General features: G+C 42.9%; 1 protein-coding gene across 2 annotated transcripts in view; it reads right to left on the reverse strand.

The window, feature by feature from the left end:
• The window catches only part of LPP (LIM domain containing preferred translocation partner in lipoma), a 333171-nt gene that overhangs the window by 75100 nt on the left and 230439 nt on the right, over positions 1 to 27632 (reverse strand). For both annotated transcript variants that reach the window (XM_077184001.1, XM_054639115.2), the window contains one exon: positions 9139 to 9262. In XM_077184001.1, the coding sequence (XP_077040116.1) occupies positions 9139 to 9262 (124 nt within the window). The remainder of the gene's footprint in view (positions 1 to 9138; positions 9263 to 27632) is intronic.

Consider the following 27632-nt stretch of genomic DNA (forward strand, 5'->3'; position numbering starts at 1 on the left):
AATCTGTCCTTTTGCCCCACTGGAAATAACTCATTTTGAGTTAATGACACTAAAATACCCCCAAAAGCTACTAGCAAAAGACAAACCACCCTATCAAAAAAAGACAGCATGAGACAAATGCCATCAGAAGAAATAACAAATGCCACACTGTGCCCCACTTCCGTGGAACAGTGATTGCTAGAGTGGAAAGTAACAGATTATGGTGAATTATCAATTTTCCTAATAGCCTTGAACTACCTAAATGCTGAAGTGTGCTAACATTAGTGGGTACATTACATTAACAGCAGTTAAAATGATCAAGTATGACCCTGGAGCACATTTTCCCCCCTTTCTTCTTTTCATAGCCTTGTTACTAACCCTGGAAAATAGGGTTTCTGCTCAGCATGCTGGGAAGAGCCTTCAGACTGGTTGTGATTTCTTATCAGACAAGGCTCACAAGTCCATTTTGGTTGATTTTCACATAAAATAAAGAGCATGGCCATAGTTTTGGGTAAGGCATGGAACTTGAAGGAATTCTAGGCTCAATTCCCACTTCACTACTGTATCTCAGCATGACTCTGGGTGAGTCATCTGAACTCTTCCAGTCTGCCCCTCACTTGTAAATTAGGGACAGTAATTTCCTAGCCCATTTTCAGTTTCAGAACTCTGAGGGATGCACCCTGTTCCTACTCCATGTCTAATTTGCACATATTACAGTGTGACCACAGCCTTGGATGCCACTGCAGCACAATGAGCCATAGTGGAACATGGGAGAAAACTGCAAATTTAGTCCACAGAGCTTCAAAGAAAAGGTGAGCTGTTCAGTTTTAAAAAGCAAAGAAAGGGCTCCTTTCTGTCAGGTCACGTAGACAAGTAACTCAAAACAAAGAAATTAAACTGTTTTCATGTTACTGGGACAAAGATTTATCCAAGAGTGCATTGCTGGAAGGGCTTCTAACTCCAGCTCCAAAACTGAATGCCTATGCCTCACTTGACAACTTAGCTACAAGTCATGACAAAAGAATGTCTTGAGGCTTTAAACACTCCAAAGCCCTATCTGAAGTGAAAATTATTCCTATAATATTACAGTCCAGGAAAACATTCTCACTCATTCATAGAAACATGCATACACACACTCCCTCTCAAAATACCTGTGAGAATTTAGAGTTTATGATATCCCAGATGGAGGAAGCGCCTGGTATCACTCATCTCCATAAAACAGGAGAACCAACCTTCTCTATCCTGTATGTCCTAGACTAACAGTCCATCTCCTGCCCCCGGCCTCAGCAAGGAGATCCCCAACGAGGGATCCTCCAGCTGCCACAATTTTAATCAGGTGATGACATCCCCACAGAGAACCCCCAGAGACCAGCCAGCTCATTTCATGAGGAGCAGGAAATAGCCATCAGGTAGGTCCTGTTTTTGCTTAATGATCTGAGCCAGCTACAGACTAATGAACTGCAGCTGAAGACTTGATGGCTCACTATCAAATTTTCAGCCCTTTCAGTCCACAGAGACTTTACTTGACTTTGTAAGTTCATAATGAATAAGCTGGATTGTCTTTGAATTGTCAAATTAAGGTAGAAATATTTAGGTTGTTTCCATGTAGGACTGTTAAATATGGCGGGTTGGCTAATAGCCTCATCATTTTTCAAAGGTTTTTCTGGAAGATGAGCTTTCCTATCCATCTGTACAAGTCCTAGCACACTAAGGAGCCTCTCACAATGAAAGAGGTATCCACTACCCTCATGGATTTCTTTTTTCATGGCTATGTTAATTTTTAAACATGCTGAAAAATCATGTAGAATACAGCTGTACTTTAGAAAGACACATCTCTGAATTTCATTATCACATTTCACTCCTTCCAGAAGACAGCAGGAAATTATCAGTTTTTATTTACTAACTTTCAGGACAAACCTAATTTCATTCATGGCCTGAAACCCAACTCTCTTTCACAGCATACAGGTGATCATGGGAATCCCTTTGATTCAGTGCTACTCCAGAATTCTGAACTTATTCTTCATTAAATAACCTCTGCATCAAAAATAAGTTCTGTTTAAAAGTAAGAGTATGTCTATGTTGACTGCCAGCAATTCAAGCTAAACCAGGGAAATAAAAACACAGAAAAAGTCATGCTGCTTGCTACCTGTTCCAGCTGGGATTTTATGACCTACAGTAACAAAGGGTAATTGTGGTTTTGATTCAAGATTTAGATCCCATCTGTGAAGCAGTGGTGGTCTTATAAGAGACTGTGCTTCAGAAACACTCATGATGCACAGTCTTGACCACTCTTGTGTGGATTAGCAGAGGAAAACAGAAGGTAAGCCTCTTGTCTCCTGGCCCATCTGGGTACCAAGTGCTCAGAACTTAGGGAAGTGCAACCTTCTCTGATTCCTGACTGCTACATCTCTTGGATCTTCGTGTAAAAGATGTGCACTCAAGCCTTTATAAGGCTAAGATACCTGGCATAAAAAGAACAAGGCACTTAGCTTCATAAAGTATGTTTCCCAGAATTAATACAGAGTAAGATGTGGATAGGATCAACATCAGGAAGAATCGAACTTTTGCATCCATTTCCAGTCTTTCAAATGCTTGAGAAGCAACTTAGATCAGCTCAAAGCCTCTTGCCTTTCTCATGGCTGGAGGTAAGTGCATGTAGATATGGTATATTTTGCTCTCCAACTACTCACTGGCTTACTCTTTTTCTCTTCTTACTTTGAAATTGTGGGCTAAAATTCACCATCTAGGTTGCATTGAGATTACTCTTATAAATTTGCTCTACCTTGCTGTGCAAGGATGCCAGCAGGCAGAGGACTCCCTGAAAAGAAGCTAGACGAGGGTGGCACGTATTGACAGAAGTGAGACTGAAGAAACCGGCTCTGAAAGCCATTTACCAAGATAATTAAAGCCCCTGGGGAGCAGAGGGAGGGTGACTCCCCTTGCGGCAGGCCACAACAGGGCCGCTGGCTGTTGATGGTGCTGCACTGTGACCTCCCTGAGCAGAGGTTGCTCCCAGGCTTTGTAGCCTCTGTGCAAACGCTGGAATATGGCTTGAACATTAAAAAAAATTACTTGAACGACAATGGAGAAAAGGGTCCCCATTATATGTCTGTTCTTCCTGCTTTTGTGAGCGGTTACATAACAGAAAATGACTGTCAGCTCATCAGTTGTTGAAAGTCTAACCTACTATTTTGTGACCCAGATGTTGTTCAAATGAGGACAGACACCATCTTGCACCAGGACCCCTGCCTTTAGACAAAAGACACATCACATTACATGGCAAAATTACAGTGTAATTATGCTCTTGTAATAATAATATGCTTCTTTTAATGATAACCTTTTCACAACAGATCTAAGAGTACGGGCAAGATATGACAACTTTCAGTTTCTTTTTCTGGTAAAACTTCAGATGAAACCAAGTGGCTACTTCTGCCTTTTAGAGGCTGCTGATATGCCTGACCAAGATTGAAATGCAACACATATCATGTTCAATTTAGAGCCTCTAGAACTGTACAGTGCTCAGAGCCATGCCAAAGGGACAAAGACAGCATGAACCAAAGGAAGTCATACCTGGACCATCCAGTGTGTCCCCTCAGCTGAACCTCTTACGACTCCACCTCACTCGCTCCCAAACCTGACTTGGACTGCTACCTCCTAACCCTTGTCCTGATCCTCAAGAAGTAAAATTAGGGAACACATTCAACACTGTTTGGATACCAGGTCTCTGGTCCTATTGAAGGAATTTTAGCTTATGAATGGAAGCCAAATGGAGATGCAAAGCCAGTGATGGGAAAGGTTGGCAGAGCCTTGGCAGATTCAATATTGGCGTCACTTATCATTCTTTAATCTTAACTGTGACATGACATCTCAAAGAACCACTGGAGATGAAGGCTTCTCCACGGGGATGCACATATGACTGCTGCTGCTAATTATCTCCAGCAAATTTGGTGAAAAAGGAAAAAATTAAGTTTGAAAAGGTAAAACAATCTGCCACAGGTCAAGATGTCAAGATGAGAAGTAGAAAAGAAAGTCAAGCCTCCTATTCCTTGGTCTTGTTCTTCAATCCAATTCTGCACCATCTCTCCCATCGTCAAAGCCAGGGTACACAGAAAATACACATAAAAAACCTGTATCTCCTGAATTATCAGCTCAAACTTAAATCATGATTCCTTTACTGCATAAAATGAGTATTTCCCACAGGATGATTTTGGCATCTCTTTTCTCCCCATGCATCCCTACAGCATGCTGGAACTACAAAAGGAGACTGTTACATTATTCAATACATGAAGTTGGTGGTTCCTTTGGTAGCTCTGAGCATTTATGGTAAAATACCAGTGAGAGTTTCTTCCCACCAGTCAGGGAAACTGCTGTGGGGAGTGACTCAGCTGGGACATGGTCCAGAAGGCAACAGGAGATGAGGGGCCCCAATGGCACTTTTCCAGTCTTAATCAGCAGTCTGCATGGTGATAGAGACTGATAAGCTGCCAGAAGTAATTTCTTTCTATAAGACTTGAAACAGTGGTCCAGAACAGTTGTGATCTGTGTGTGTGTGTATTTGGTTGGGGTTTTTAAAATGCAGAATCAAGGGCTGTAATTTCCCATGGCGGCTAACAAACAATTTTGATAGTTTCATTTTAATCTACTATAAGTATCCATTTCTCCTCCTTCAACCTTACCCAATTTCCACTCCACTAGGTATTATTTTTTCCAAACAAATCAGACATGCCTGTCTATAATAGCACATTTATCAACAGGAAGGGCTGTGATAGAGAGAAACTATCCCTACTGCACAGAGCATAAGACATTTGGGAATCCTTTCTAATAAAAAGGGATTTGATTAAAGACAGCCAACTACCACAGATCAGCAACTTAATCATCAGTAAAGAAGGAAGAGCAGCTTAGACTCAAAAGACTTTAATTTGCTGATCTGCCAAGGACTTCCCAGGAGTAGTCACTCCACAAGTTACTCCAGAATCTGCAAGGAGGTTGGAGGAGACATACCCCAAGGATTGGGGTGCTTAGACTTATTATAGTAGTTTGGTCTTAACAAAAGTTAGGCAGAATACCCAATATACACGTTTAACTCCTAAAAATTCACAAGAATTTAAAAAAAAATTCTTATGCCTAGTGATATTTCCATACTTAAGCATTGCCTTGCCAATGGCAGCTAGAGGATTTCCCAGTGACTGGATTGTGCTGCTGTGGTAAGTCCTGGAAAGACAAAGCTGCCAGCTGTGATCGTGCTGCTTCCAAGCATCTCCAGCATGCTGCTCCTGGCTCCCACCACACTCCCAGGCTCCCCAGGAGGACAATGTGATCCATGCCCTGCTGCCAGCTGTGAGTGCTTGGGTGAGCAATCCCTGCCTAGAACCATTCCCCCAACTCTGAAATCACTTTCAGTGGTTTCCACCTGGGAAGCTGCAGAGAGGTTCAGTAAGCACAGACTGGATGGAACTGCTGGCTGCCCAGCTCCTCAGCTCAGCTCACTGGGTCTGACAGACAGAATTTCCAGGGCAAAGAGACAACTTGAGTGACTACTACTCCTCTTCCTTCCCAAGGAGCCTTCACCCAGCCCACTGCTGGGCAGATTCTGCTGACTACAGAACCAAGATGGCTTGACTGAAAACCAGAGATACAGTGAATAAACTTGCAGAAGGAAGTTCATTACACAGAACATCCCAGAGTGTGGGCAGACCAAGTAAAATGACCTTTCTCCAGCCTGACAGTTCAAATGTAATTATTCCAACAAATTATTTTCATGACTTAATATAACGCCTTGCAGCTTTCTAGCAAGGTTAATTAGATTCTTCAATTCAAAACCTATCTGCTCTTAACCAACTTTTAATATGCTGAAATCCAGTTTTCTAAATTCAAACTAATAAAAGTGATTAGCTGACAGCTATCTGGTATGCTACAATTACCATGGCATTTAGACCTCAGGCATAAGATATTTAATGCAAATCAGAGTCAATGTCTCTGCCCATTTGTCCTTCTTCGGATTACTTGATCAATGTGCCATATGAATCCTGTACAGTCCACACTACCATGCTAAACAACTAAAGAACAAGGGCAGAGATATTGGTTGAGACAGTTAACCAAAGTTGAAAGACTCTTTTTCCCTCCCACACTTAATTTGTTCTTTCCACATGAGCATGAAGTTACTGAAGGCACTGGCTGACAGCTCAAGCAGAGATGAGTATTTAGTTCTGACATAGCCAGAATTAGTACAAAACTCCCGGCCTGCACTGCCATATCAGAGAGCTTCATCCACTGTGACTCCAGAGACCCAGGGAGGAGCCTGGGCTGGAGCAAAACTAGGAAGATGAGAGCAGCCTACCTCTTTCACTGTGATGCCTTAAGTTTTAGCTTTCATATTTTTTCAATTCTGCACTGCCTTAGTGTGTGACTCTAAACTTTATATTAAGTGTTAGCAAGTTTTCTTCACAGTTTAGTCAGACAAAACAATTCTTTCCCAGCTGAGAACCAAGGACACCACTGTCAAGAAGGATAAACAACAGTGAATTGAGGAGAGCAATCTGGGAGGATGGGACTGAATAACCTGAAGCTTTAATTGGACAATTGACCCCAATATGTAAATGAACCAAAACTTATAAAAGTGTGAAAACTTGTGACTGGTTGACCATTTTGCATCCATCTTGGGTCCATCTTGGACAGAACCACAGCTGGGCTCTGGTACTGCCCAAGCTGTATTCTTTGAAGGCCTTTTAATAAACACCTACTTTATTCCTTTTACTCTGTCTAGCCTCTGTTCCAGGTCAGCCTCTTCAGGCATCAACTGTACCTAAAAAGCAGTTGTGCTCCAGCATTCTGTGTTTTGTTAGAAAAGCTCCCAGAAGGCTGTATGGGGCACAGCATGCTCAGGGAGCTGAGGAGATGTTCAGCCCAACACATGGTTCTTTGGCACATCAGGAATGCCAAGGCTGGACATCACCTCAGAGATGAACTTCAGTGGCACACAGTGCAATCAGAAGATCAATCAGGTGCAGCTGGTAATTACACATGACCTGCCCAGGGTAGGACTATGGTTGTTGTTTGATTTTTCCATCATGCATCATGCATGATTATTCCATCTTTGATTATGCTACTGTTTATATAAATAACACTGGCAAAACTTCAGAGTGTTCTGAAGCCTCCTTTCCATTTTCTTGTCTCCCTGCTGAATTAAGAGCTAATGGCATGGCATTGGTCTGACATTGGTCTGATCTGATAGCCAAATTGATGACCTGAGAGACTTTATGTTCCCACCCTTTCAGCTATGCATCCCTTTTGGATGAGGAAACTTTGATGTACCACCCTCTCCAACAGAGCAGAGCAATCTTAGTCATACAATATTAGTCTGCAAAATCTGAGCTTTGCAGCTTCATAAATACAAGTGGTAAACAAAACTAAAACTTCACTTCAGGAAGCAATTTTCGAGCTGTGAGGAAAATTAATCACTAGAACAGCTTATCAGGGTAGGTGGTTGACTCACCATTGCTTGAAGTTTTTAAGATAAGATTAGATCCTTTTTTTTTTTTTTTAAGTCATGATTCAATCATGTTCCTGGGAGAAACTGAGAGTAGGACATTAGGCAGTATAATGGCAAGGTCCTTTCTGACCTTGAGCCTGCGAATCTTCTTTGTTTATCTGCCTACTTTCTTGGGCAAAAAGGAAAATGGAATGGGCTTTGGTCCATCAACCAACTCCCGCCACAGAGTTCTACTTTAAGAAAATTGCTGTAATCAGATCTCATGCTCCAGGGCTTCAGCCATTTGCCTGAAGAGGGCAGGAAAAAATTTCCCCCTCTTTCTGGCCCAGCTAATGGCTAAATACATGTTATGTTCATTTGGTTCTAGTTTCATGTTTAAAACATCAGAGAGTGAACCCAAATGGCTATGGACAGAGTCAAAGGCAGAAGCACAGAAAATGCTCCCTGGCTATTTTCTATTCAGTTAGCCATTCCTGCTCACACCTCAGATCTGTGATAATCATCAATACTGATGACTATCAGTGTTTACAGAGAAGACATTTTGATTATTAGGGTGCAGCCACAGAAGGTAGAAGGTACTGACAGAGAATTGGGACTGATACTAACCCCACCTACAAGGGCAATATTTGTTTGATGGGAACATCTTAATCTTCTCATATTATCAGATCCTTTGCCACTGCAAGATCCTTGCTTGTTAGTGAAACTGTGTTCCCACCCACTTTCTGATTAAACCAGATCACGAAAGCTTCTTTGAGCCAGAAATGTTTCATTCCAACCAAACTCTATAGCAAATAGATCTGGGGGCAATCTAAATGAATTTTTAAGAAATGTTGAAATAAAGGAATATAAAGAACACAAAATGAATGGCCTGCCCCAGTCTTTAACTCTACAAACTAGAGAGTTTGTTTCATAATAACATGATTACCCAAGCCTGTAAGAAACTAAGCACACAGGCAGATCCATTGATCTCACCATCATCGAGTGCCCAAGACTCTTTGATTTCAATGCAGAGTTCAGAGGTCTTACCACCTATGTTTCATGTAAAGGCAAGATATAATTCTACACCTATAGGTACCTAAGATAATTATACTCTATACCACTTAAGAAGGAAATTAGATGCATATCTTTTTCCAGGTAAGGAAGATGACACTGTTATGAACCAATCAGTCCAGATTTGTCTTACTTGCATTTGTTGGACCCAATTCTGGGTCCCCATGTATAACCAACCTGATTGACTCAAAATGGATTTCCTTTTAATCTGTGCCAGCACACAGAAAATGAAAATCCATGCCTTGGAAGCAGAACACATTTACACTGCCAGATTTTTTTGCAGCTGCAATGAGAAGGGATGGGGCAGGCAGGCACGACAGCGACTGCACCTGAATTCAGACTGGTAGCCTGGAAGCTGGGGACAGATGGTGTGAAAATGAACCAGACACTGAAAAATTCAACTTTATATCCAGTAAGACTATAAACATACAGTGAGTGAGCATGAGATTTATGCTGAAATTACAGAGGAATTCCTATGGATGATTACACTTCCAGCCCAAGCATGGAAAGCACATCCATCAAAACGAGTGTCACTACATTACCAGTGCAGTTGTCAGGCCTCCCATTACTGAACCCAGTAAATACAGAAGAGGACGACAAACACTTGTGACATGGCTCACCAAAGTACTCATCAGACGGAGGATTCTCCATGTCATACAGCATTTTCTTGGTCAGGTGTTCCAGCTCATCCTCAGGTCTGAAGGCAGGAGTGCTTGATGTAGGTCCAGAGCTTGGATACCCACTCTGAAAAAAAAAAAAGAACAGCCTGTGATGTGGTATAAAAGCATTCACACAGTAAGGGGCTATATTGGCTGCTCAGTGTTTAACTTAATTCTTCATTTAGTGTTGAATTTTTTTAAGACACAAGGGATTCAAGCAAGTAAACACCTTACTTAATGTAATGAAAATGGACTCTGAAGAACATCCAGTTAAGTACTATATATCCTCCTAGAATGGGAAATATCCTGTGCCTCATAATTAGATGTCTACTGGGTAGCACATAATAATAAAAAAGAAGATTATTCCAAGAATAACTTGATACAAATGTTCTCCAAAACTGAAAAAGGCTTTGGAAGCATTTAAGTTCAGACTTGGTAAAAGTTCCCATCACTTAACAACACAACATAAATGATAATTCTTCCGTGGTAGAGTATATGGACAAAGACAGATAATCCCAAGTTGCTAGTTATGTTCTCTTCTTGTTTGTTTCGACACAAATCCTGCTGTTAACTTTAGTGAGATCAGGTGCTGGTCCACAGAGATTTTTAGTACTAGAGATACAAAGGTTTTAATATGTGTGTAGAACCTGAGATCTCTTGGCCTTCATAAGCTAACAGCTGCATACAGTATTTGCAGCCTGTCTAAGAGAGTCTTCTCCCTGGAAAACACCAAAAGTATGGCATATTTTGAGAAGCACAGAAATAGTCTTGTGCCTAGAAGTTTCTTAGAAGAAGCTAAGTTTGGTGTCCATAAGGAGGAACTCAGTCATCTCAGGACTAAAAAAATGCTGACACCAGCTCTCCTTGTGTGCACTGCTTTCTTGAAAGACTTGCATATGAAAACTAATTTATTTATAAAACACATAATTTCAGTAAAGCAAGTGATTTTATTGATTAATTGCTGCCTACATCAAGGATTGGACCCTTGATATTAAACAAGGAAACATTTTTCCATGCTCCATAACTACTTAAATGGCAAGAAAATGTAAAATCACTGGAGAAACAATACATTGACCACTTCTAGGGACTACATCTGACATGATGAATCTTTATTGAGCCAGTGACGTTCAACAGAGAACAGCAGCTTTAAAGCACTGCACTTCAAGAGAATTAACTATATACTTCCATGCTTTTTTCCTTCAGGCAAGAAGGAGATTTGAAATGAGACATCAATCAATGCAGAGAAGGTCTCAGAACGGCACTTTGTGATAATACTTCAATCACCCACTCCCAAAACCCAAACACCTGCATGTTCCTCACCCCATCATAATTCCTTTTCTAGGGTCCATGCTAAGCTGCACCATCACCCTTCAGCAGGGGCCTGTGCCCCCTAGAAGGGCTGGATTTGCTGTGCACACATACTCAATGCAGCAGCTGCACCCACTGCCTGCCCAAAACCCACTCTGTAGCAGAGTAGCAGCAGTTCATGAGGCAGAGGGGTGGCATGGTCCCCTAGGGAAAAAAGTGTACCTGGAATAAGCCCCAGGCTGGATAAATTTCCTTGAAGGGCTGTGCAAGGCCTGTTTGCCACACATTCAGCCTCCCTGACTGAGAACATAGATTGGACCTAACATACATTCAGGTTTTCCCACAGATGTTTTCTTTTTTTTTGCTTATGAATTTTTTTCTGAACAACATTTAAGGATTTTGTGCATTTCTCCAGGAATTCTAGTTGCCTAGCAGTTGTCTTGAGCATCTGGAAATGCTGAACATCCACATACAGAGCAGTAAACTTTTTTGTACAAATGCAACCATGCTGATGTGTTTGGGTTACCACAACTTACTTGTGCACATGGGGAGGCAGGCAGTATGGTGACCTGCATTTGCCTTCTAAGTCATTTAAGTGTCATCTCTGTGGGATACATAATTTTGGTGTGGATAAGGCCATTCACATGACTAGAAGTTCTAGAAGCAGGTATTTGACCCAGAACACCCAGACTCCCTTGGCCAGAGCTTTGTGGCTTTTTTAGAAGGGCTAGTCTACAACTACTTAAAAAAAAAAAAGTTTATTAATAAGTCAATTAAAGTTGTCAAATGTAAGACATTTAATCTTGGAACAACCTGTTTTTTTCCCTTTGCTCTCTTGGTCCTAAGAGCTGATCATGAATCTTTCCTGAACATATATTTTAACACAGCAAGTACAGCCAAGGATTTATTAGCTTGAGAAATCAATCCAAGCTTCTTAAGGTTCTATTCCAGGTATTGGAATTTCAGCTTCCATGCAGAAAAGAATGACCTCTGCCATTCCACCAACAGAGACTCCTTTCCCAGACTTTGTATGGAGAAGACAACATGGTCTGAAGCTGATGATGGCCCCCATCCCTGTATTTCCCATTAGTCATCACCAGCCTCTTCTGCTGGGCTCTGTCCACACATCATTTGAAACACTGCCTTTACCCTTGGGCCCTGCAATATAAATGGACAAGAACAGAAGGCACAAGCCACAGTCTGTTCACAGTAAAGGGCAGTGAGATACATGGAGCTGAAGCGATTTGCTCAGTATCACACATGGGCTCTAAGGCAAAGACGAATCCTGCATCCAGGCTGCTGGGAGCCCTACACTTTCCACCCCCACACACTGGGGCTCTGCCTGGCGTTGCAGACCTACACTGAACACTCTGCAACCCAAAGCCACTGCACCTGCAGGCTACCACAGCCAGGCTTTGGCAGGGGGTGGGTGAAGCCTCTCCCTCATTTCCATGCTGGTTTCCCGTAACTCCCAACTGGGGAGCCCTCCGTAACTAATTCATAAGGGCTTGGATTAGGCCCTTTAAAATTAAAGACCAAAACCTGAAGATTTTCAGTTTTGTCTGACTCTCTCTGGTTTTGGAGGCCACACTGCCTCATACATACAATAAATAGGCTGCTCTCGTATTTTATCTACATTGCACTTTTCCATACCAGGCAGATTTCCTATCCAATACCCAATGTCAGCAGAAATAACAGATACCAACCACAATGTTACGAGACACTTGGACTTATTTCCACTAAAATGCTATGCCTTTTTGACCAGCCTTTAAGTAGTGCTAGGCACATCTTTTTTCCTCCTCCCATGGCACATGCTGACTACGTGCCTCCAGGAAAATGCATTTCATGCATATGAACATGCTGTTTGCTGGGACACGCACACACACAAACATAGAGAGGAAAGTGTATCCTTAGTCCAATACAAAATACTTGTTTCAGCAAAACAGTTTCCTTCCTCCTCCTTTGTTAAGTCAAGGTAAAAATATAACTCTGGCTTTCCTTACAAAACACAGTTGTGGTGTTGTTGTTTATATTAAACTTCCTCTATTTTCTCCTGATCTGTACAATAATCAAGGCTGTCTAGAAATTCAGTTTGCTGTCTGATCTACCAGTTAACTAACTTCATGCATTCTCTTTTCCCCATGCACACACCTCAATGCACACAAATACCCACATTCTTAGCTAGACACAGCTCAAAGAAAGGGACTGCATTGACTTGCAGACCCAAAGCACCACTCTGTCTGGCTAATCACAGAAGCATCAGGGATGATAAACTGACACACGAAAATGGAAAAGGGCCCAGTAAAAAGCTGGCAGGAGGAACCATGCTTTGGAAGCACAGGCATCTGAGTGCCTCCTTTGCTACTGAGATCAAACACCAAGCAACTTCAGGGAAGAGAAGATTGCAGGAGCAAGCTCAGGAAGACAAGAGGATTGCATATCATGTGCAGATGCAAAAGCATTCCTAAATAAGCACTGTCTTGCATACTTATTTGGGATGTTAAGGAAAACACCAGCACTTCCAGGGTTAAGCCCTGTAGCAGAAAGTATCTTCATGCTACAAAGGAAGTGAGCTAATTGCTTGTGCCACTATCAAAATGCTGCAACAACATCTGGCTCATCTTCCTTATTAAAGTTCAGTTCCTGAAAAGCCAGGTCAAAAGAAGCAGTCGTGTGGAATCACTGCATAATTATTTTGGTACGCAAAGCTGATACTTGCTTCAGTGCTTCCCTGGCACATGTTTTCTACTCCAGACCTGTCTCAAATGTAAGGGCTGCCCAGAAACGGGAGCTCTGCAGTCAGTGTGGTGCATTTGCCAACAAGAACCTTCCCCATCCCCACATAAATATTTACCCATATGGGTAAAAACTGCACTGCAAAATCTGCAAAGACATCTGAAGATGATGCTGTGAGGAGTGCACCATCATTCAGAACACACTGTATGTGGTCATTTTTCTTGTCCATTTGCAAACACTGTAGAAGAAGCTTCTTCTCTCTGGGGGAAAATAACTTCAATTACATGTTCCCAGTTACAGAAACGTGGAAATTATCTTCTTTTCAGAAGGTAGAATTAGCTGAATTTGGAATTGAAAAGCAGCCAGAAACATCTTTCACTGATAGCTACTTTCTCTTCACTTTTTTCCTCCTGTTTCAACTGCATAAAGTTAGTACTTTCATTTCACTCACCAAAACTAATCGTCAGTTAAATAGTATTGCAGCATAATTTTTTGTTCAATGGTTTGACAAAGACCACATTTTTTAAGAATTTATTGACTATCCAAAGCAATCACAAACTTTCAGAGCAAGAAATCCAGCATAGTGCCACATCTCTCATGAGTTGTGCTCCCAAGGAAGTATCAAGACTGCCTACAGCTGTAATTCAGTTTATAATTAAGGCCAACTCTTACAGAGGAGATGCATTAGAAAAAATATTTTAATTCTTGATTTATTTTCCCAGTGAAAGGCTACAGCTGCCAGAGTACATAAAGATTCCTGAAAAGAGGATTCTGCCTGGGATCCTTGCAGCATGCACATTCCTGGGTTTATTCCTGGTCAGAGGATAGCTCATCAAGATCCTCTGAAGAAACTGCCCTGCTTGAGGAGATATCCACTGACAGCCAGTGCCCTCCAGCCCACACCAGAAGACCAAAATTTCAAGTGTTGGGCTGCCAGGAGAGAGGGCTCTTCTGGGACATGCCACAGTGGAACAAGCCACTGATTCCCTGGCTGCCTACCTGCCCTGCCCCCCCACAGCAAACCAGCAATCCAGAACGTGCAGTTCTGCCAGCAGAGCCCTCATTTGTTTAACATTGCCTGGCTTTGAAATAGGACAGTTTTGTAACTGCTTCAAAGCTCTAGAGGATATTTTTCTTTATTTTTAAACTTCATTATTGCAACTGTATCCTCACTTAACTATCCATGCACATTGCCTGTCCTAATCCTGCTAAGCTCTTAGTTCCAGTGATCTCTTGTGGCATTAAGCTACACAGAATTTGAGTAATAATAACAATAAAAGTATTTTCCTCTGTTTTAAGTCCACAGCAGGCAATTTTGCACAATTGTCTCTTTTTTTTAACACTGCAAAACTGGGATGCAGACAGGTAGTAAGGGGAGGCATCTTGTTGATAGTTTTAAAAGACAGTAGAGCCAGAATGCAAAATCATGATAGAATTGAGACCTTTCCTGGACTTTTGGCTGCTCATACAGATGTCTATTTTGACTCACCAGAGCAGAGTTTTTAGCTTACAGTCACGAACCCAAAATCTTGGTCTTTGTGTACTGATACTGAATTAAACAGGCTCACCATACATGCACCCTAATTACTCGGTAAAATGGGTTTAGCAATACTTCTGTCTTAATTAATCAGTGCTGTGGAGCTGTTCAAGCTTCTACGACATAAGTGACTACACAGAGACAGAGAGTTTTATTAACCATCAAGCATGGTAACAAAAGAACATCACTGCTTTGTCCTTGGATTGTTTTATGCTATTATATGTAAACAGCCTAAGTAGCTTTTCTTGCTACTCTTCATATTCTCACTAATGTTTTGAATCTGGAAGGGCTGGTTATTTTTTCTAGGTATTATAAAAACTGGATACTCTGTAAACACCACCATCTGCTTCTGGCTTCTGCACTGAGCATGACTGTGTTAAATGACACCTTCCACTGCAATTCTGGCGAGTCCTTGCTTCTGCTGGACACTATGGACTGTTTATATATTCAGAGGTAACAGCAGATGTGCAAGATTTTTATGGAGCAACATTGACCATTTCTCATTATAAAATACAAAGCAGTGGCTGGTTCTCCAAGTAATAAATATTTTACATGTTATCTCAGGAAACAGCAGATTTAAGCTATATTTCACATATAAAATACTACATTTTAATGTCCCATTGGTGCTTAAATGTATATACAGAAACAAATGCAGCAGTGCCTGATCTTGCCTGGGGCCTCTTGGCCCTATCATTACACAAATATGCTTTACTTGTCAAGGCTTATCTCATATGAAAAGGGGAGCAGGCTGTTTTGTTTTGTGTTTTTCCATTAACCCCACTTATTTTGGTAATAGACATTTTAGGCACTTTAAAAAAAAGCCAAGAACTCAAGGAACAGCTGGATGGGTCTACTGAGAGAGAGCATTAGGCACAATTATTATACTCATATGCAAATAAAGAGACTGAACCATTTTAGCCCTATGTTTTTGGCTGGAAGAGCTCAGTCTGCTCCATAAAATTATATCAGGAGGTCCTATGCTTACTTGTCTATTTGTTTCAAGATCAAAGGCTTTATTCTGCTCCAAGCTGCTTGCCTTGCCACATCTCTCTGGGCTCAGAGTCAAGTATTCCCTTACTCCCATGGATCATCACCAGCAGTAAAGACCCTACAGGCTGCTTCTCAACTCCCCTCCTCTTCCCATCATAATACTGGGGGCTTCCAAGATGGCCTTCAAAACACTAATTAATTAAGCATTATATTTACTGCTATCAACAGGTCAAAATCTGCATTTCAGAGTAGGAGCCATAAGCTTCCATAGGAGATAACAGTCTCACTGCTTTGATCCCGAGCTGCACAGCAAACTGCTGTACAAGAGTTTGAATCCACTTCTTGACATCTTGGCTATAGATTCTGGGGTGCACAGTGCATATAGGACTCCTTGTTTGGGCAGGTGATGAGCCTCAAGACCTGTACAGAAGTCGCTTGTACCAGTCCAAGGTGGCACTACTGAAGACATCAAGGTGTGGGGGGCTCCAGTGGCAGTGATTGGCAATCCAAGGGCTCACCATCTCACCACCAACCAAGCCATATTCCCATCTAATAGGACAAGCACAGAGACAAACCTAATGAAAAGAGAAATGCTTCAATATTCATACTGATTGAAAGAGATGCGTGTGCTGACACAGTACTCAACTCACTCCGATGATTCATTGCCACAATGAAATGACTGAAAGAACCACCTTCTCTCCAAAGCCTATCCTTCTAGCACCACCTTCTCTCCAAAGCCTATCCTTCTAGCACCACCTTCTCTCCAAAGCCTATCCTTCCAGCAGCACCTTCCCTCCAAAGTCTATCCTTCCAGCAGCACCTTCCCTCCAAAGTCTATCCTTCCAGAAGCACCTTCCCTCCAAAGCCTATCCTTCTAGCACCACCTTCTCTCCAAAGCCTATCCTTCCAGCACCACCTTCTCTCCAAAGCCTATCCTTCCAGCACCACCTTCTCTCCAAAGCCTATCCTTCCAGCACCACCTTCTCTCCAAAGCCTATCCTTCCAGCACCACCTTCTCTCCAAAGCCTATCCTTCCAGAAGCACCTTCTCTCCAAAGCCTATCCTTCCAGAACCACCTTCTCTCCAAAGCCTATCCTTCCAGAAGCACCTTCCCTCCAAAGCCTATCCTTCCAGAAGCACCTTCTCTCCAAAGCCTACCCTTCCAAAAGCACACTTAAAATCCAAATAATTGAGCTTTGCCCTTTCTTAATTTTTTCACTTGCACAGCCCTTCAGAAAGGCAGAGCTGAACGGTTTCCACAGACACTGAGGGGTGACACAGTGTGATGGGCTCATGCACACGGCTGGCATGGCACCTGCAGTGCCCCAGGAGCTCCCCAGCACTGCCTGACCACCACTCACCCCCAGACCTGGGGCAGGACCTGGTGCTCAGCACCAGCACCATCTGCCCTGCAGTTCAGCTTCGGCACCCAGTGAAAAAACAGGTGGCCCCAGCTGCGGGGCCTTAGCAGGTAACAAAAACAGAAGTACCATGGCATCACTTGTTTCAAAAGAAAAATAAATCTCACCATTTTAATGGTACTAATTTTGCATGTGAAACTTGCATTCATACTGTATTAACAGTTTAAATATAGCTTTCTTGCCAGAAGCCTGAATAGGCTAAAAAGATACTTAAAATATGCAAATTGTGTTTCTGTTTTAATACACAAAGAAACCTAAAATCATATCACTTTCCATCACCAAGACAGGTTTTAATATAAGGTTTTTTCATGTGAAAACTGTAACAGCAAACAAATGGTTAACCAAGTGTGTTTAACCCACTATCTGTAGTCTCACTTTTAGTCAACTGTGACATGGGCCATTACACTTCCCAGGACACCAATGACTTAAATGAAGACTACATATTTTGCTTAACATTAAAAGATTATATATATAAATTACAGTAAAAAAAAAAAAGGCTTCTCAGACTGGAGCAGGTGCTTGGTTCAACATCCATAGCATTGGAGGGTAGGATTCCTGAGCTTTATCCTCAGCAATATTCTTAACCAGTCTGATCCTGCACCCTGCTGTTACAAATGGTGTTCATAATGCTTGGCTGTCTCAAGAGAGTTTGAGAGGCTCAATGAACTCTTCATTACAAAATGCTTTGAGATCCTTGAATGAAAGATGCTGAATGAATACAAATCATGACTATTAATAATTACCTTTACTAGCCAAGATTGTGCCTCCTTTCACTCACATCTGTCTAGATTTTGTCTTTTAAGATTATAACATCTTCAAAACAAACACTGGTCTCCCAACATGCCCTTAGTGGTCTTGTATAAATAAAAGTGATAAGAATAATATTTGAGGAAATAATAATGTGGCAAAAGCAAATTACATTCCTGCTGGACTCAGAAGCTTCTTCCCTGTTTCACAACTGGGAGACTTCTCTGTTTTATTCATGTTCCAATCCCAGAATCGCCTGTTCTCTTTTCCTAATGTGTAGCTGCTTTCATTCTAAGAGCTTTCCTGTTTTTCCTTTAACTTTGCACAGGCCATGTTTCTTGAAGAGGTTACTGGAGGGTGCCAACCCCTTTTAACAAAATGGGCACAAGTTCCTTTGGAAAGAAGATAGGGAGCTCCAAACATGTCAGAGAGCATAGGCATTGAGTATGACCCTTCATTTCACTTTCAGTCTGTCAGGGAAAAGGGGTCAGAAATTTAAGACACATCTGGATTCTGTTCAGGCCATCTTATTGTGCTCACCTCTCAGCCAAGGTGTGCTTCAAGGGTGACAAAAAATTTTCAAAGTGACATCTTTTCCAGTGATGCAAGAGAAAAGAGAACTTGCAAATGATAATGAGAAGATTGCTACTCATCGAAGTCAGAGGGATACCTCATTTGCTTGCACCTCCAGGTCTTGTGGTGAAAGACTGTAGAGAAGATTATTTAAAGGATACTGACACAGCTCAACACAATATGTAAGCAGTAAAGATCAGAGTTCACCTCATCTCTACTTCAATTAAAACATCTCTATATTTTATACCCTCTATATGGATAGTTTTGTTGCTGAATTGTTTTATTGACCTTTAAGAGACTGAAGCTTTGCTGCACTTAAAACAACTAATTCTCATGAAGAGCCCTCTGCAGGTATCTGTAGGTCACCTGGATCTCAGCTCAGTCTTCTAACATCACGTCAAGTACCATTTGCAAACACATGTTATTTAATTCATGAGGACCAATCGCCTGGCCCATCAGTGTTGAGCAGACCACACTGCCACCACCAAGCCTGGCCTATCTATCTCCAGCCCAAACACAGACAAGAGCCTCTTCACAAAATTACCAGGCTGGAGTCATCACCAGTCAGGTCATCACTGGTGATTAAACACTTAGAGAACCCTTCACCTTCTGTTATATGGAGGTCCCTACCAGAAGCAGGCAGTTTGCTCACAGACCTGGTGCTGCTCGCTCACAGGAGAGTCTGGGAAGTGCAGCTGCACCAACAAGGCATTACCTGCACTTGCAGGTGGTACTGTGGTGCTGAGCAACATCAGGCAGAGGACAGGACACACTGGCAGTAAGGAGAGAGATGGTGAAATTAAACAGTGCCATCAGGAGCAGAGGGAGTAATACACAAGAAAAGGAGAAGGAAAGAGTGAAGGGCTGCAGCCTCAAGTGAGTGTCATCTTGATAGCCTAAGCACTGCTGCTTTAGAAGAGACTTGCACATGTTTCACTATCAATTACCTCAGATAATCAGAAATAATATTTTCAGAACAAAGCAGTGCCAAATTCTATACTGCACTTGGAGGAAAAAGGCCAGGGTAAATGCCCGCCATCTAGATTATAATTTATTTCATCCAATGTACTTACAAAAATGATCTCTCATTTGGCTCACAGCAGTAGAAATTTCTCAACAAAGTCATAATTCTCCTGTAATAGAGTCCAGGGCAGTAAAGTATTACTCAAATAAAAGCTCCAAGTCTCCCTTGAAAAACTGTACCTGCTCAGGAATTTCCCACAATCACTCGAGAGGGGAGCTGAGAAAAGGGCAGCAAGAGAAGAGGAATGATTTTTCCTCAGAGAGCACTGCAGGATGAAGACCCAGCACATCACAACTGGTGGCCAAATCATGGCAGGGAGCCAAAGCAGCAGGGATTATGTGCTATCAAAAAATACTGCAGGAAGTTTCACCATGGCTATTCAATATTCAAAGGGTTTCAACCTTTTCCTTTCAACCTGCTGGAACAGGAGTGATTTGGCTGTTCTAGTCCTGTTGTGGATCCTATGAATCCTGCTTGTGCAGAGGGCAGGCGATGGCCCTTGGAGGGGAAGAGCCCCAGGAGCAGAGAGGTGAAGGTCAGATCCGGAATGAGGGCTCTGGCAACATGGGGAGGGAGGCAGGGGAAAGAGCAAATTAGCATTTAGCAACACAAATACAGATTTTAAAAAAGGCAGAACTACCTTAGTTCAGCAATTTAAAAAGGCAAGAGAGAAGTGCTGCTAGGAAGAGGGGAAAACCACTCAGAAGGCAGCATGCAGTAAGTGATTTGAGCCAGAGCCTAGCATCAAAGGGGAGGATGGAATGAGGCAGAGAGGATGGAGAACAAAGTACAGCCTGGCTAGGAGCTTCCATAGCTGGCAAGAGTCCATGCAGAGAGGGCACATGGAGATATACACCAACCACAGGGAGAGTGGCTTAGGGAAGACCTATGTGCAAAGGAGCTATATGAAATGGAAGGTAATAGCACCCTCAGAGCAGGGAACAAGCAGGAAAGCAAGACCAAAGGAGAGGTATCAGTGTCAGCTGATTTTACTGAATAATTTCCTTTCTACAAGAACTATCCAATGCTAACAAAACCCTGCAGTTTTAGTCTATGGGATTGGTCAGATGCTTCCAGACACACACATCTGTGTGAGTGTGTGTGTGTTTTTGATGGGACAATAGACGCCCAGGGTAGAGCACTACACCCTCAGTGTCACTTTTGATTCCTTCCTGGAAGTTGTATATGGAGTTTCAATCTCACACGATCCTTCTTTCTACTTCCCCTGCCACATGTAGTGTGTGATCCTACATTTGTCACAGGCATGCTTTCCAGCCAAACAGAAAATTACTTTTATGGCCATGATGCTTAAGATGGTAAATGCACAGGGGCTTGTGCTGTGGGGATTGTGCTGTGTGCTACATGAATACCTATGGAATAAAGGGCAAGGAGAAGGAATTCTGCTTGGCACTGGAGACAGAAGGGAGTATGGGATTCCCCAGATTCAGAGCTTTTCTACTACTTTTCCTCATCCTCTGCTTTCCCATAAGCCTCTCAAAAAGCCCCAGGATCTTGGCAGCCAAACCAGGCTGTGCACTAAGGAAGGGAATCTAACTTACCCAGCTGCAGCCTCTAAGGCTGCTGTCATCCTGAGGGCACAGCCACTGTACTGACATACAGACCTAATGATCTACACTGTTCAAGGCATCAAATGCTTTAAGAAACTCACCCTGTTCAGAAGGCCACGTTCAAGCTGTATTTCTGTGCCATCTTTTGTATGAGGCTGGGACTGACTCTGAGGAGGTCAGGAAGAGCCTGATGGCTCAATAAATGAGACACTTGGGAGAGTGAGTCAAGCTGACAGCTCAACAAGATCCATGTTTAGTTGTCAAAACATTCCTCCATGTACAGAGATGCAGCTAAGAAGGCTGTCCACATCCATCCTGGGCTGGAGACAGGCTTATCTCACTAATTGGTTGAGCAGTACTTTGTGGAGAATGGAGTAAACTGGCAGAGGTGGTGGCATGTGCAATTAGAGCTGAGGAGGCTGAGGGCTGTGGCTGGACACAACACTGTGCCTGGACCATTCTGATGTATAGGAAAGATCACTTTGTCCATGAACCATTTTCTGGTGCTGTTCAGCCACAACAGCAGCAGCCTCCTGTATTTTAATGACTTAGAAGATGCAGGTTGACTGACAAAAGGCTGAAGGGGAAAAACAAAGGTGTATATACATATAAAATTTTGCCGAATTTACTTGAAAAGGATGGGCTAGACATTCAGATGGTGCAAATCAGAGTCACTCCAGGGAACTCGCTGATTTACACAGCAGTGGAGAATCTAGCTCAACATGCCAAAGTGAGCAATGTAATCAGGTGTACACTGGCTGGTTGAGAGGCACTATTTGAGTCAACAAGGCTGTCCAAACCTAGACCAGACTCACTGCAGCCCCCTGAGCCTTCAGCTGCATTTGTCTCTCACAAAACAAATGACACAGGGAGAAAACTGGCTTCTAGACTGCCAGACCAAGAGTGAACACCACAGACAAAGACCCCACTCTCTGAGGAAATGGGTGATTGAAGCCAGCTTCCTTGCAGGTGACACTCCAGGGTTCACTTAAAAAATTAAGTTAGAAGTCTCTGTCCCCATCTGTGGGGGACGTGTCAGAGTGGCTTTCATGGACTCCTGTTTCCAACTCCCAGTTCAAGCTAACATGTTTTTCAGGGCCTCCTCTCTCCTGGCCCCTTTAAAGGAGCTGGCTCCCTCTTTTAGAGGATTTTCAGAGGAAGCATGCCTCCTCTACCTCCTTCCTCATCTATACTTGTTCTAAGAGCCATGCAAATTTCAACAGCATGTCTAGAAAAACAGTTGAGAACATCAAACACTTTACAGAGTCCTTCCTCTTCTTTCTCTCTATACAATGTATTCTCTCCATGCTCCCTTTCTGCCCTTCTGCATTAGTTTTACACTATTAAATAAGAGATTCAGGCCCCCTCCCTCTGACCCTCATCTGAAAATCACTCACACACTTTAGAGGGTTTGCAACACAGAGGATGAGAAAGTGAGGCCAACAAAGTGCTGGAAGGGATTGCCTGGGGAGAGTCTGTGATTTCCATCACTGAGGCTTTTCAGAGTAGGAACAAACAAATATTTGTGAAGAATAGCTTAGGCAGAGTTGATCCTGTCTCTGAGCAGCAGACAGATCTTCAAGTCTGTTCCAGCTTTACTGTTTATGCTTCTGTGATTGTGATAGCAGTTGTGACATATTCTGCAACGGAGTTGAGCAAAGCCAGCTGAAAGCCCTATGGATCATCTTCAGGGCTGAAGCTGCTTACAGGAAAGGAAGCTCATATGCAGTGTTAAGTTACTTGGTGGTTTTGTTCCAAACACTAAATCAAGGAAAGTTTGTTCAGCAATAGTAAGACAAAGAAGCTGGGTCCTAAGCAGGCCCTGCCCTGCTTTTACCATCTCCAAAATGCTGTATCTCCAGCTTTGACTCCAGCTGCATGAGGCAGCACATTCAGAGCACCCACTGTATGGGCAGTAAATATTTGTGTTAGACAAACAGCCGGCTTCTTTTGTCCTAGTCCTCAGGAATGCCCATCTGGCACTCGGTGCTGAATCTCTATTAAAACCTCCCAGAAGCTAGACAGGATGCAGTGAGTCTGGCCAGGAGCATGGAAATGGCAGGCAAAAAGCATTCAGAAAATCATCGTAGGTGCCCCAGACTGCAAAACACTCCACATGTCTGTTGTGCAAAAACCCACGTGTGTCCGCAGTGGATTGAAGGGAAGAAGTTACTCCAGAAACACTGATGCCAGCTCTCCCTGCAATACCACCTTCTGGGGAAAACAAATGCTAGGGGAGCTATCTAACCTACTCATCGCAAAGTCTTTATGCCACAAGACGGTATTTACTAGCTGGTACCAGACAACATTCAAGCAAGAACAGAAAGTCACTTTCCCAGCGCTCCTTGTGAATTGCTCCCATCTGTGCAAGAGAGCAATCCAAAGCCCTTATGCCCATGACAGCGCTGCAATCACACGCTTGGTGTTTTACACCCAAAATAGCGGCAGCCAGACCACGGCGCGGCTCGCACAGCGATGCAGCTGCGCTGATGAAGAGGAGCCACTGGAAGCGGTTCTGGGGGCGCGGGTTGCTAGGGAACGTGGCAAAGCCCTGCAGATCTCCTCGCTGGCTCTTTCCCCTCTTCCCATCTCGCTCGCACTGTGCCAGCATCTTCGCCCCGAGAGTGCCGCTCTTCCTGTCTGAAGTGTGCAAAAACAAATCTGCCAGCAACAATGGAGCACGATTGCTTGGCATGTGTTCCCGAGGAAAGAAATCGCTCTAGCCTTTGATTTTCAAAGGCAGCCAGCTGACGGGTCGGGAAAAAAATCCATTCTCCATTTTCTCCATGTCTGTGTGTTACTTCATTCCACCTGTGCGACGGTTAAGGGTGGGTGGCAAGCCCAGGTGGCACAACTCAACAAGCTGAGTTTGTGGGAGCTGTGTCAGCTTGCAGATGGCAAGACTGGTGCCCTGAGTGTCACACTGTGTCCCCTGGACCCCTTCGCTTCCCCTAACATGCTCCTCCTTGGAAGGTGGCTGCAGGAGCCAGCACAGTTCTGTAAATGTGGCTGGGCACTGCATGGGGCTCCCACAGCTCCAGTGGCCAGCAGGGCTTATGGAAAAGGGTACACAAGCAAAGGAAGAGCTACCAGAGAAAAGGTAGCTTTTCTGCCTTCTTAAAAAAGAGCTGAGAGAAGGAGAGATCAGTGACCAAGGTGGAAACATAAGGCTTTCCAGTATTAATCAATCTTCAAACAATTTGACTGAATGACTAGGAAATGCAATGCTCCCTACTGAGGCATTAGAGATTTATATTTAGATGTTAGGTGTTTTTTTCCACTCTGCATTATTTTTAGCTACTCGTTGATGCTAGCCTAGTGGTGGCTGCTGTTGGATCGATGAGGCTCTTCTGTGATGGCAGCTGGGTGAAATATGCCAATAGGAAGTGGGATATAATTCATCCAGGATGCTGCCTGGAATCCCTGTCTGCATGAGGAGATAGTGGGACAGCAGAGCAGTGGTTGGTTCCCCAGACTTGTACTCACACACTGAGGCTGCAGGCCTGGACATCCTTCAATACCAACAGGGACTTAATTAAAACCTAAAAGCAGCAGAGATGAGACACCTAACAAGCTTGTGTAATTAAGAAATAACAAGAGAGAAAAGATTTGGAAGATTTTGAGAGATTGCTTAACAGACTCCTTTATCCCAAGAAGGAATAAAATAAAGTATGTGTTTGACCTATTAGACATGTTAATTCTGGAGACAGAGGAGGGAGCATTTCATTCTCCTAGTAACAGCACACCTCAAATCTGGGGTGTCCACAATGCTTGTACTCGTAACACTCTTCGGAGAAAAGGAAACTCACATGATCCCCAGGGCAGACAAGAGCTGCAATTTCTACCCATTGCAGGGTTGTATCTTTGAGAAGAACTATCACCTGATAATGGAGTGAAAAAATCCAAGAAATGTAAACCAATAAAATACTAAATATTATGTCAAAAGGCTAATTTCTTCTTCACTCCAGGTAATTTGTAATTAGACTGCTTTGAGATAGGAGGATTTATGTTTCTTCCTAAGAACAGAGCCTCTTAGTGTGACAGCATGATCTCTTATCTCATGACAAGCAGGCAAGGATGGTCAAGGTCTCATCATGAACTTTGCTCAGCAGCACAGCAGCAGCACACCAATATGCAAATATCTTCCATGGAGTCATGTTATGTATCACGTGTCAACCTCTCCACAAACAAGGATGAGTCTCATTTTATGAGGGACTACAAAAAGCTGAATGCAAATGCATGTCTGTATTTCAGCATTCCTATCAAGAAATTGCCTTGCACCTCTGTGTCATCCTCCAGAGACCCTGGAGAAAGACCTTAAAAATGAGAAATAGTGCCAGCATCTCCTAGAGAAATTGTGTGAATGCTACTATCCCACCTTCATTTCCCCTTTAATGTACATTTCAAAAACTATATTCACCTGCAGACACATGCTAGGTTGATACATGTCAGACACACTTAACTCTTCAGTTCAAGCCATATGGTTCTAATAATAGTGGATAATAAAGGAAGAGTATGTTTTCACTTGTAATTTTTCAAATCTCATCAAAAAATGGTACAACACAGAACACTGCAGACTACAGCACAGCACATGTGCTCAGTCACATTTTGCACTGCTCTGTACTTGCTCTGCTAATGGCCCTTAATATTCACAACCAACTCAGTATCAAGTGCAAAAAGAACGTGGCACAACTCTGTGTTTGCAGAAATGGTACCTTAAATTAAAACAAGCAATGCAATTGCAAGTTTATTAAAAGTGCATTTGGAATCAGAGCCCTGCAGCAGACTTTGGAAATAGGGAGGAACAGAGGACATCAAGTTATCTAATGGGCTTTTGGCAATCATTTTACATCACAAATAAATTTTCCAGTAATACAGAGACAAATGCTCAAGGCCAACCTTGACATCTTGGTCTTGGCATACCTCTGTAGCTAAAATCATCTATTGGGCACTTCCAGGAAAGACAGGCACTAGGTTTCTCACAGAGGAAAATCAGCAAGTAGCAACCATAGCTAACTTAATCAAGCTTAATGGAAACAAAGGGTTGTGACTGGTATTAACACTCTGGTCTAGTGGTAGGGGATTTCCAACTAATTTATTGTGGAAAAAAGCAGCATTCACAAAGTCGTCCATAGAGTACATACTGCAAGAGAGCATTTAATATAATAGCCTGGCATCATCTGACCCCAGATGAAAGAGTAAGAGGATATATTTACACTGCACATGACTCCCACCTCCAAGAATGCACCTCAGGGCAGTGTAATCTTTTAGCCAGTGGTGTCCTCAGCTTGCCACAACTCCTGTGCCAATCTGCCACAAAAGCAGAGGTGTGTGCAGACAGGCTTGCTGAGGGGAGCTGGAGCATGGACAGCAATCCAGCACGCTTCGTTCCACCACTGAAGCCCTTGCTGTCTTCCAGCTGTCTCCCACAACTCTAAATAAGCCTGAGGGCCAAGCAAAGTCTTCCAGGTGACTTTTTGCTTATGGAAGAGAAACCCAACAAGCCATAGAGAGGCTGAGCTGGCAGGTGCACAACGAGCTGCGGCAGACGGGTGTCCTTGGAGAGCCCAGTAATGTGCACGCAGCCAGAGAGGACACACAGACACAAGAGTCACAGCTGATCTCTGTGCTGAGCTAAAACCATGTTCTCTGAACCCAAGAAATCCTACAATGAACACAGGCTTTCTCCAAGGGACAGAGGCAAGGCATAAGGCCATGTCATTGGCATAGTTTTCAATTAAAAGCTGAGACATCAAGCCTAACTAACAATCAAGCACTTAGAGAGGTTATTCCAGGGGGCCTATGGGGGACAATCTCCACTGAGGTCCATGTCACAAGTTTGACACGACTGTACACAAACACACTTGAACAGACAGTCCTTTTCTCTAGGGGCTTCAGAATAAATAGGACCAATTTTCTTATCAGATATTTGTCTAATTGCTCCGGGTGTCACAAATTTAAGTGCAGCACTAAACATTAATTCCCACCTTACTGCTATGTTTATTGCATCAGTTCTTTGAGAGCTGAAGTCTTATTTTTCACCTCATGGGTTAGGAGACCAAAAGACAGTAGCAAGGGAAAGAATAAGATAACCATCTGCCTTCTCAAGCAACTGTCAGTTGTCTCTTCTCATTCAGGGAATCCAGCTGTTTGCTGTACATGCATATTCCTTTAAATACAGATAAGTTTCCATCTGTGGCAGAGATATTTCGCACAAAGTTAATGCCAGAAGCTTACATTCCTCTTTTAGGGGTCAGATCTCTTGATACACATGACCTCTACTGAAAAGCATCCAACTGGGGACATTTCTTGTTAACATCACAGAAAGAATCATTAAAAAGCCAAGCCTTCTAAAATGGGAGTGGGGAAAAAAAAAATCATGTTGCTAATAATCTAAACGGCTCATTTCCAATTATGCATTTTTAGTCCATGATCTATTTTTTCTCTTATCAGCAGCTTTTGAATTTTCAGACCAGATCCCTGCCAACACCTGCTCTCTCCGCTCAGTGAGTACTAGTGCTAGCACACAATACTATCTCTAGTACGAGAAC

Source organism: Agelaius phoeniceus, chromosome 10, assembly GCF_051311805.1.
Source record: "Agelaius phoeniceus isolate bAgePho1 chromosome 10, bAgePho1.hap1, whole genome shotgun sequence".
NCBI classification, from domain to species: Eukaryota; Metazoa; Chordata; class Aves; order Passeriformes; family Icteridae; genus Agelaius; species Agelaius phoeniceus.